Source organism: Labeo rohita, chromosome 17 (genome assembly GCF_022985175.1).
Source record: "Labeo rohita strain BAU-BD-2019 chromosome 17, IGBB_LRoh.1.0, whole genome shotgun sequence".
NCBI lineage: Eukaryota > Metazoa > Chordata > Actinopteri > Cypriniformes > Cyprinidae > Labeo > Labeo rohita.
This window is the reverse complement of record NC_066885.1, coordinates 7,186,305-7,198,422: the sequence shown is the minus strand read 5'-3', so window position 1 is coordinate 7,198,422 and position 12,118 is coordinate 7,186,305. Positions and strand designations below refer to the sequence as shown.

The 12,118-nt window shown below is 30.9% G+C and overlaps 2 protein-coding genes across 2 annotated transcripts in view; one reads left to right on the top strand and one right to left on the bottom strand.

Moving 5' to 3' along the window:
• smyd3 (SET and MYND domain containing 3) overlaps positions 1-7,084 on the top strand; it is a 205,825-nt gene extending 198,741 nt beyond the window's left edge. Inside the window, exons 11-12 of the mRNA XM_051133022.1 lie at positions 1,941-2,049; positions 3,487-7,084. Of these exons, the coding sequence (XP_050988979.1) occupies positions 1,941-2,049; positions 3,487-3,588 (211 nt within the window). The 3' untranslated portion in view covers positions 3,589-7,084. The remainder of the gene's footprint in view (positions 1-1,940; positions 2,050-3,486) is intronic.
• A 2,757-nt stretch (positions 7,085-9,841) lies between these two features.
• Positions 9,842-12,118, bottom strand: part of kif26ba (kinesin family member 26Ba) — a 123,091-nt gene continuing 120,814 nt past the window's right edge. The window contains exon 15 of the mRNA XM_051133015.1: positions 9,842-11,719. Within this exon, the coding sequence (XP_050988972.1) occupies positions 11,571-11,719 (149 nt within the window). The 3' untranslated portion in view covers positions 9,842-11,570. The remainder of the gene's footprint in view (positions 11,720-12,118) is intronic.

Here is a 12,118-nt window from a genome sequence, read left to right as displayed (position 1 = left end):
GCCCTCGGCTCAGTGCGGATGAATGGGAAATGTGGAATAAAGGCTTTTCTTTCTTGCGCTTCTGACAGGGAACATCACCCTCACGCTCCTGCGCCTGGAAATATGCTGATGTTCGCATGTTTCCTGCCAGGATCGCCGCTATTAATCTGATGTGCTCAAACACTATGTATAAAAAATCCAATAGAAGAAATGTTGATTTCTTCAGGAACAGATGAAATATAAGACGGGATCAGATCAGGGTTTTGTGTCTGGTACAGCAGTCGTGTAGTGTATTTACTTCTCCAGGGAAAGTGTTTTTATTTCTTCTTGCAGATGCTGGTCTAATATATATATATATATATATATATATATATATATATATATATAATATTTTTTTTTTTTACAACAGTTGCCCTGGTGTGACTTGAAGTAAACTTTACCACCACTATAATTTTAAGAATTATAAACTTAAATATACAAACATAAAAAAAATATATATAAACTAAAAATAAATAATATAATATAATATAATATAATATAATATAATATAATATAATAATTTTTTATCTTCAATTTAACCTTTTATTTATTTATTATGAAATATTACCCACTTTTCCAGTAAAACTGACAGAAATTCACAGAAATATAATAAAAAGCTCAAAAATATTATTAATATAACATAATATAATATAATATAATATAATATAATATAATATAATATAATATAATATAATATAATATAATATAATCATTTTGTCTTTGAATTTAACTTTTCCACCCTTAAAATATCACTCACATTTTGAGGATTATAAATCCTAAATAAGTAATAAATTAAATTAAAACTAAATAAATTAAATTATAAACATATTATACAAATTAATAATAATAAACATTAAAATATAATATAATGTAATATAATATAATATAATATAATATAATATAATATAATATAATATAATATAATATAATATAAGGATTTTGTCTTTAATTTTAACTTTTCTTAATTTTATGTAACTTTATTGGACTTTTTCTTAATTAATTCACCTTTTTTTTTTTCATTTTGGGGATGTGGGCCAAATTATGAACTTAAATAATAATGTAATATAAATAATTGTAATATATTTAAATATATATTTTAAATATATTTTGTAATTGTAATATATTTAAATATATTTATATTTACATATATTTTCTTCTTGCCTTTGGGCATGTAATTCTTATTTGTTGAAGGCAGTGTTATTTTAGTATTCTTTATAAAGTATTATAGTATTTGTTATAATTATATTTTATTTAGCTTTTTTATATATATTTTCCAGTTTATTTCAAGTATTAGTAATTTATGTTGTTTTTTCCCCTTTTTTTGTTTCTAATACAACTTAGTTTAAATTTTTTTAGTACGCCAGCTTAAACTTGATTATTTAAATTGTTTATTTGAGTTTTTATCTAATATTTATATTTTGCTTTATTTCAGCTTTATTTTAATTAACAAAAGCAGTTGTTGTAGTTTTATTTGTACTTAACAATAACAACACTGGTTTAAGTGGTTTTTATTTAAAATGTATTCAAATATAATGCTTGGCATGATTCAGTTATAAATCTCTGTATTATAATATTCTGGTGTAGTCAACCTTCCAGGACTGAAGTTGCACTAAATTACAAAAACATTTGTTGCAAAAACAATTTTGACTCAGAAATTGCTAGTAATTATCACAGTTAATTACAAGAAATGGCGAGTAACACACTGAATCAAACATGACATTTTGAAAACTGAAATAGCATTTCTGTATATCTCTGTGGTAAGCCATGAAACTCACTTCCTAGCGTTTGAACCTACGTCCGGTCATTAGCCAAGATTTTTAAACCCCAAACCACAAAACAGAAAAAACAATGGCTACTTGAAAGCTCACATTGTTACCATTTATTTTGCCAACGCTACAATAATCTTCTGTTTCCTCACACAGATTATACTACAGCGATCCTCATCCGTCCAGAGCGGTGGAGCTGCTGCGGGTGGGGAAACTGCAGCATTACCTGGGTAGACTGGAGGAGGCTCAGGGGAGCTTCACACAGGTCTGTTAGCACACGCTCATAACCGACTACAGAGAGATCGGGACCGTAATGAGACCCTCGATGGTCATCGGCTGCATTCTGCCCTGCAGTCTGATTGTTGTCTAAACGGTGGTGTAAATGTCTCCGCATTGACTCCACTGTCTGTCTGCTGCTGCTGATCTGTTAGATCAGATTTAGTGATTTAAAGGCAGTCGGAGTCAGACAGACTATGTGCACATGGCAAAATAAGGACAAAAATGCTGCTATTTTGATGCTTAGACTTGATACACAACCTTTATTGATTTTATGAAAAGGCTGTGACATAAATAGTTTATTCATATAATATTATATAATATTATAATCATTTTGTCTTTAATTTTAACATTTATGCAACTTAAATTTCACTCTCATTTAGATTATGTGGGCTAAATTATAAACTTAAAAACATAAACCTCTTTAAAAACCCTTAATTTAATAATATAATATAATATAATATAATATAATATGATATAACATAGCATAATATAATATAATATAATATAATAATACATTTGCTCTTTAATTTTACCTTTTATTTATTATGAAATATGACCCATTTCTCCTACTAAAATTGAAAGATAATTCACAAAGATATGATAAAAGTCACCAAAAGTTTATTAATAAAATAAAATAATATAATATAATATAATATAATATAATAATTTTTGTCTTTAATTTGAACTTTTCTGCCACTAAACAATCACTAACATTTAGAGACCTTAAATATTTAAACTTAATATAATATAATATATATAATATAATATATTATATTACAATATAACAATATTATAATACAATATATTATAATATAATATAATGTAATAATAGATTTTATCATTAATTTGACATTTTATTTATTATGAAATATGAACCATTTCTCCCACAAAAATTGACAGATATTCACAGAAATATGATAAAAGGCACGAAAAGTTTAAATAATATAATATAATATAATAGATTTGTATATTATAATAAAATATTATCTTTAAATTTACTGAAATGCCACATTTCTCCCACTAAAATTTCACCAGAATATGTGCCAAATAATAGACTTAAATCACTGCCTTTATTGGGTTTATGGAAATAGAAATAAGATTGGCATCAGTAGTTTATTTATTATAATGTAATATAATATAATTTAATTTAATTTAATGTAGTATAATATAATATAATATAATAATTAGATTTTGTTTTTGACGTTACCTTTTAATTATTATGTAAGGGTGTTAATATCCCACATTTCACCAACAAAAATTTCGCCCATGACGCTCTTGGTGCAGCAGCCAAATCCCACGGTAACATAACGGCTGCTTTGGACTCTCACAGCTCCTGTTTCATTCCTTTAAATGAATTTTCTACCCCCACATGACAATCGTTTAACTCAACCATCTCTCTTCCTCCCGCTGCTTCCCTCCTCAGGCCTATGACATCATGAAGGTGACCCACGGGACGGCTCACATCCTGACTAATGAGGTGAGGAGAAAACTGAGCGAGTGCCAGGCTGAGCTGGGTCGAGTCTAGGCTGATGTGTGCCATCATACAGAGACCTGCAGTCCCAAACTCATCTCCTCCGATTCTGTGACACATTAGCTGTCAATCAACACGCCGCTATATTTGCTCTCAAATGGGATGTTTGTGGATGGTTGTGTCTGCCACCTGCTTTTGTGCCACTGTGTATCAAACCAGCTGGTTTAGTATTCAACTGAAAAAAAAGGAACATTTTTCTCTGCTTCTTCTGTTAAGCTTTCCAAAGGGGAAAATCTACAGTACTCAGCTGTGCTTTTTCATTCCATTTCAGAAATTTTTTTTTTTTTTTTTTTTTTTGTGGAATTTTTTTTCCAATAATGGAAGCCCATTTCTGCCACTGAATAATAAAAAAGAGACTTTTTGAGACTTTTTATCTCACAATTCTGACTTATACATCTCAATACAAACTTACAAATGTATCTTGCACTTCTGACTATAACACACAATTGCGAGTTTATATCTCACAATTCTGATGGTTTTTCTCACAATTGTGAGTTTACATCTCCATACAAACTTTTTTCAATTCTGAGTTTGTTCTTGCAAATGTGAGTTTGTATCTTGCAATTCTGACTTTTTTCGTGCAATTCTGAGATATTGCAGTTGCGAGTTTATATCTCACAAATGTGACCTTTTTCTCAGGATTACAAAATTATAGCTTGCGCTTCTGACTTTATAACAGGCACTTGCAAGTTTATATCTCACAATTTTGAGAAAAAAGTTAGAATTGCACAAAAAAGTCTGAATTGCGAAGTTTCATCTTACAATTGTGATTTACATCTCAACACAAACTCACAATTCTGACTTTTTTTTCTCAGAATTCCATGATTTGAACTCAGTAGTGTGTAATAAAGTCAGAATTTCAAGATAAAAAGTCACAGTTAGGACTTTTGTATTTTGTACATTTGTATTTTGCAATTCTGACTTTTTATCTCACAATTGTGACTTTTTTTTTCTCAGAATTGCAAAATTATATCTTACACTTTTGACTTCATACGCAATTTCACAATTTTGAGAAAATAGTTATAATTCCGCGAAAAAAGTATGAATTGCAAGATACAAACTTGTATTTGCAAGAAAAGTCAGAATTGCGAGCTTGTATCTTGCAATTCTGACTTTATAATTCGCAATTACATGTTTATAAAAAATTTAAAAAAAAAAAGAAAATTGCAATAGATAATTCTGACATTTACATCTCAATACAAATGTGCAGTTCTGACTTTATTTCAGAATTGCATGATTTAAACTGCAAGTAATAAGGTTAGAATTTCAAGATAAAAACGATTCTGACTTTATAACACGCAACTGCAAGTTTATATTTCACAATTCTGAAAAAATAGAATTGCTTTTTTCTCAATTGCGTGATTTAAACTCAATTGTGAGTAATAAAGTCAAAATTTCAAGATAAAAATTCACAATTCACAAAGAGTTTATATCTTGCAATTCTGACTTTTTTCGTGCACTTCTGACTTTTTTTTTAGAATTGAGATATAAACTTGCAGTTGGAAGTCTCATATCTCATTATGAATTTTTTTTCTCAAAATTGCAAAATTAATATCTCACACGAATTGCACGAAAAGTCCGAATTGCAAGATACAAAGTCGCATTTGCAAGAAAAGAAGTCAGAATTGCAAGTTTGTATCTTGCAATTCTGACTTTGTAATTCACAATTAGATGTTTATACATTTTTTTTGTGAGATAAAAAGTCGCAATAACCTTTTTTAATTTTTTATTCAGTGGTCAAAATGAGCTTCCACTTGCTGCCCCCTAAACAAATGTTCATTTTTAACACTCAATCTAAAGTATAGTATTCTTTCCTCCATATTTTCTAAGTATTTTAATCTCAAATTAGTGGTTGCAACAAGAACATTAATATTAAATTTAAATGCTAAACAATAGTGACACTTTGCAAATGTACAGTAATGCAACAAGTCATAAGTTTGAATAATTTTTTTTTAGTAGCTGCAGATTCTTAGATTCATAAAAATATGTTTGATATCATTAAAGCATTTAAATGCATCTGATTGAATATTCAGTAAAATCTGACATTAATGTTTCATGTTGTCAAAAAAATTGTTATTTTAGTATTATTTATTATTTATATTTTATTTTCATTTTTTTTATTTCTGTTTGGTTTTTTTTATTGTAGTTATTGTAGTTTTTTCTGTTTTAGTTTTAACAATTTCAGTACTTCAAAACAACTTTTTTTGGCAAGTCAGCGTTTCTTTTTTTAGGTTCTGTTTTGTACATCTACTTTAATTTTATTTTTATTTCACCTGTATTTCAGTTTTTGTTAACAATAACATCACTGATTCATATGACTTTTTAGACTGCCATTTTATATTATTTCACATCTAATGAAAACAAAAATGATACAAATGAGACGGAAAGTCCAGGAAATTTTTTATTTGAGGTGTGTTGTTTGGAAAAACCTCAGGAATGTCCATTAGCACATTAGTACATTTACCCAAACTATTGTGAGGAACTGTAGTAGCTTTTCAAAACTGTTTATTAAACTTGGACTTAATGACCCTTAAAAATGACTATAGCGTAAGTTTGACTATCACATAATCAACTGTTGTGAAAGGCAACATCTTTTCGGCAATAACTGCTGCGCTTCATAACACGCACCTCCGATTTGTGCTTCAGTTTCTCATCATTAACTTCAATCATCAGAGTTACTCTGGCAAGACCACGCCATTCGCTCTGATTTCATAAACATATTTCAGCAGCTGCTTTATGTTTTTATGCTCTTCTTTAACCATCTGGATTGTGTTATTGCAGTTCAGTACTTGATTTGTAATGTGGGTCAATCCTTCATTTCAGTAAATATCTCTATCGTATGTCTTCATATGTTGAATCAAATAGTTTTTAAGGATGAAAATCACATTAGTACGTTTTTACAATTATCATTTTATTATATAATTTCAATACTCTGCTTTGAACAGATGTTGCAGATTTATATGCTAACATGAAAAACTGGCATTTTATTGTTTTCTTGTGAATGTATTTTTTAACTGGTAATTGTAATTTCCCATGAGCGTAATATCACGTTCTTTAGTTTTATTGTAGTGTCTAAGGAACTGGCTTTTCTTAATAATATCATCTTTCAGGAAATGATGTCATTTTGGTGCTAAAACAACAGCATAAACATCAGTTTGTGAAAATAATCAGATTATGAATAACGCTTGTGTCTGAGCTTCTTACTGAGAATCTATACATGTTGGAATAAAGGTGTTTTGTTGGTCTGGATCAGCACAGACGACACTTTTCCGGCCATTTTTCCAGAACGTGTTATTGTTGCTAAATCTTTTTAACCCTCGTGAGTGTCAGGATACAGATAGACGGGATTACACGTCTCATTCACCTCCTCTCCTCTCATAACTCTGTGGCCACTAAAGCAAACAGCTTTTGGAGATGCGCTTCTCGGAGATGAGATAACATCTTAAAAAATGTCATTCTGTTGGATAGAATGAGGCTTAAGAGGGAATAGAGGAAGTTAGTACAGAGCGACGAGTTGTCAGCAGTCCAATCTCTAACTCATGCTCTGAGCTCTTTGTTAAGCCTATGACATCATTCCTAACCAAACGTGAACAAGTCCAACCACAAATCTTGTTTTGAGTCATGTTTCACCAGAAATCAAAAGGAATGAAAATGCGATTTTACTTAGCCCTCAGGTGCTGCTTGTGTGACAGGCGAAACTAAATAAATAAATGTTTTTGAGCATAGACCTGCAAATAAAATTTCCAAATTAAACGGTTGTAAAATTATTCCCTACGTTTAAAAAATGAAAGAAAAAAGTTTGTTTACTTATTTTTTTTTAATTTACACTATTTTAAATGTTAAATTAAATTTACAATTGAATAGAATTAAATTAAATTGAAAGGTTACATTTACATATGTTTAAGTGCATATTATGAAAAATTTTGACTATTGTTATGACTATTTTAAATGTAATTGAAAATTAAATTAAAATGTATTTTAGATTTTATGTTTACATATACGTTTAAGTTTATTATTATAAAACATTTTGGCTATTATGACTATTTTTAAATTTAAAATTAAATTAAAATTGAATTAAATTTAAATATGTTACATTAAATTTACATATATGTAAAAATTTAGACTTGTGACTATTTTTAAAATTAAATTCAATTTAGATACATGTTTACATACAGGTGCATCTCAGTAAATTAGAATGTTGTGGAAAAGTTCATTTATTTCAGTAATTCAACTCCAATTGTAAAACTCCAATTGAATTAAATAAATTCAATGCACATAGACTGATGTAGTTTAAGTCTTTGGTTCTGTTAATTGTAATGATTTTGGCTCACATTTAACAAAAACCCACCAATTCAAATTCAAATCTCAACAAATTAGAATATGGTGACATGCAAATCAGCTAATCAATTTAGAACACCTGCAAAGGTTTCCTGAGCCTTCAAAATGGTCTCTCAGTTTGTTTCACTAGGTTACACAATCATGGGGAAGACTGCTGATCTGACACAAGGAGGGTAAGGCACAAACATTCATTGCCAAAAAAGCTGTTCACAGAGTGCTGTATCCAAGCATGTTAACAGAAAGTTGAGTGGAAGGAAAAAGTGTGGAAGAAAAAGATGCACAACCAACCGAGAGAACCGCAGCCTTGACAGGCTTGTCAAGCAAAATCGATTCAAGAATTTGGGTGAACTTCACAAGGAATGGACTGAGGCTGGGGTCAAGGCATCAAGAGCCACCACACACAGACGTGTCAAGGAATTTGGCTACAGTTGTCGTATTCCTCTTGATAAGCCACTCCTGAACCACAGACAACGTCAGCGGCGTCTTACCTGGGCTAAAGAGAAGAAGAAATGGACTGTTGCTCAGTGGTCCAAAGTCCTCTTTTCAGATGAGAGCAAGTTTTGTATTTCATTTGGAAACCAAGGTGATTTTGGCTCACATTTAACAAAAACCCACCAATCTCAACAAATTAGAATACTTCATAAGACCAATTGTGAAACTCGTGTATTCACAATTGGTCTTATGAAGTATTCTAATTTGTTGAGATTGGTGGGTTTTTGTTAAATGTGAGCCAAAATCATCACAATTAAAAGAACCAAAGACTTAAACTACTTCAGTCTGTGTGCATTGAATTTATTTAATACATGAGTTTCACAATTTGAGTTGAATTACTGAAATAAATGAACTCTTCCACGACATTCAAATTTATTGAGATGCACCTGTATACATTTTAAGTTCATTATTCTTAAAAAAATGACTATTATTATGACTCTTTTTAAATTTAAATTAAATTTAAAATAAATTAAAATGTAATTGTTAATTTTAAATGTTACATTTACATACAAGTTTATTATTATGAAAAATGTGGAATATTATGACTTTTTAAATTTGAATTACATTTAAAATGAATTAAAATTCAATTAAATTTGAATGTCATGCCTACATATGTGTTTATTATTATGAAAATTTTTGACATGACTGTTTTTTATTTAAATTACATTTAAAATGAAACTAAAACTGAATTAAATTAAATGTAAATGTTTGTTTATTATTATAAAAAAATGACTATTATTATGATTATTTTTAACATTTATATTAAATATATTTTTTCCAAATTTGAGGTTAATCATAAAAAAAAAAAAAAAAACTAGCAGTCAAAACTGACAGAAAAGCAACATAAGATTATAGGAAATGAGATTTACGACCAATGAGGTTCAATACAGAAAGAGAGAGATTGCTCCTTTTTTAAGAGACAACAGAAATGGTTTCCTCTTATTTCCTCATACTAAGGAACTGATAAAAATCATTTCACTTCTATTATTACAAAGAGATCCACACTAAGCATCAGCATCACTGATAAGATGTGTCATCTACATTCATCCTGTCAGGTTTAGAGTGAATTACCATATACTTGTAAAGCTCATAAAGTCCCTTGTGCTCTTCTGATGTCTGATATGATTTTCTATCAAACGGCATCTGTGGTTAATGCCTGTTCATTAAAGCTTATAAAGATCGATCTCATCTACAAGAAGATTAAGACATCTAAAATGAAGCTTAGGGTATATCCAATTAAAATAATAAATAAAAACAAACCAACTAAAAGTTGCTTTCATTCCATTTTATAAGAAATTCCATCAGAAAACAAGATTCGTGCATGTGGTGGGCAACTAATAATAAAACTTTAGCGTATCTGAGAAACATTAAAAATGTTACTTATTAATTAGCTGTTCAGAATAAGGCAGAAAAAGAATGCAGCTTCCAAAACATCCTTTATTTACATCAATCTGTATGTCAATCAAACTCTCATTCAGGCTGTGTTTTTCCCCACAGAACAAGAAACCATGCCGACTGTCGCAGTATTAACATGAAGCAATATGTTGACAACTTTTCTCATCTTCCCTCATACATCTATAATGCCAGACTCTCACTCTTTTTGTCTTTCCTTTCTATTCACACGACTTTGTGAAAGGCCTTAGTTTCACAACCGCGTTCGTGAACATTAAAGCGCGTAAGGACGATATTTGTTTTACATTGTACCGCATATCACACAATGCATTACTCGAACGATCCACAGATGCTGAAGAATGACGGGTTGTGATGAAAAAACATTTCATGAGTAAACACAGAAATTGCTTGTTCGCTCGTCTCCCGTGATTTGGCGATAGACGTTTACAAAGAAATGCAAAACAAAAAAACCCTTTATCGTACATAAAGGAGAGCAAAAGGGAAATATATAAGTATATTTATATATATGGCATGAATTTAGCTACTGTACAATTTTAATGCATAGTGCTTTGCAGGCTAAATAAATTATAGAATATAAGCATCTCTGTCATACAGGCCTCCTGAGGTAAAAAATAAATAATATCCTTCATTCATTACAATGCCAAAAGGTCAAAAGGGCAGCAGGAACGTCGCTCCTCTTTGCTTCGGCGAGTGAAGCGGGAATGGAAAAGCGTATGAAGTCTTTAGTTAGTACCAGAAACAGGCTATATACTCATCTAGAAACGTTTAGAGCTGAAACTGTCTCAAGCACCATATAGATACTGTATATATAAACAGATTTATACCAAAGTGTCAGCACACTCACAATGAGACCACATAGAGGAAAGGCCGAATGCAGCGATCTGCAAATTGGAAGTTTTGCCTTAAAAATGGCCGTGCGTTAAAGTTTCCTGACGTTTTATTGATATTAAAGATCCTTGTTGGTCCTGCCAGACTGAGGATTCTTCTCGCCTCTCAAGCGTGACACGCCGGAGCGGCCCAGCCCGAGGCGTCACACTGCTGAAAATGCCAACATAACCGCAGGGGATGTGAAAAATCAATGAGCCAGTGCCAGAATCATTCTTCGAGATGTCGTGCTGTGCCATTTCATGGAATACGAAACACTCTATGTGGTCTCAGTGTGTCCAAGAATACAAAAAATAATATAAAACACACATAACAGTTCATGTTGAATGTGACTAGTGTATAACAATACAAATACCGAGACAGAATCGAAGAGTTTAAACACATAATTTAACAAGCAGTGTTTTCATTCTTTTACTTTTTAAACTTTTTTTTTGTTTGTATGCATTTTTTTTAAGCTAGCACCATCTGTACACAAATATGGATTTTTTGTCCATAGATTTCCAAGATATTGAAGTGTTCGCAAGGCACTTGTCGTCCTTTTTGTTGTTTTTCCATTCGTCTTCTTTAACGATTAGTTTTTTTTTTTTTTTTTTATCCACGTATGGCAATGTTAGTTTGTTCACAGCAAGCGAGCAAAGCCATTTTCTCAAACAACGCCTCTGAAGTTCCAAAGTGCTCATCTGTCTATGTGGGACAATGTTTTTTTTCTTTCAATCAACTCTCCAAGTCCAGCGTTTTCCATTCCCCACTAAAATCCATTTTAGAAAAAATATTTTCGCCATCACTGCTCACGTACACCCCGCTGAGCCTTTTCCACTTCCAACTGTCCTTTACACTTGGCGAATCTTCTACCGTCGCCGACAGGTGATGTCGAAGCATGTGATCATCATCAGATGAGCTTTGCAGAAGTTGACCCGGTTCTCCAGTCGCTCCGTGACAAACTCCAGAGCTTCCAAGTACTCCAGAGAGTCCACTTCAAACGTCTGCTGAAGGTCAACTGCAAAAATGAAAAAAACGGATGTTAGCTGATAGAAGTTAAGCCCACCACACTCATATTTTTGTCTTAAAAACATTTTACAATGTCTAGGTTGCACAGCTATTTGATTGATTTTATTATTTCTTTGGATGAATAAATCTAAAGTAGGTCAGTACACACATCAAAATGTGATATGGACTAGTGTCTGTGAATATTAAGCTGCAAAAGACTATTTAAATATGAATCCTGAATGTTCTGTGTTTCTGCAAATTAATGGTGCAGACGTGGTTTCATTTACTACACACATACTAAAGCAAGCTTGACACTCAGTGTTTTCAGCTTCAGTATATGAGTACGTGAACACAAACACAAACACAATCTCAAGACTTCACTTCATGAACATTTTACTGTTTCTTTTGA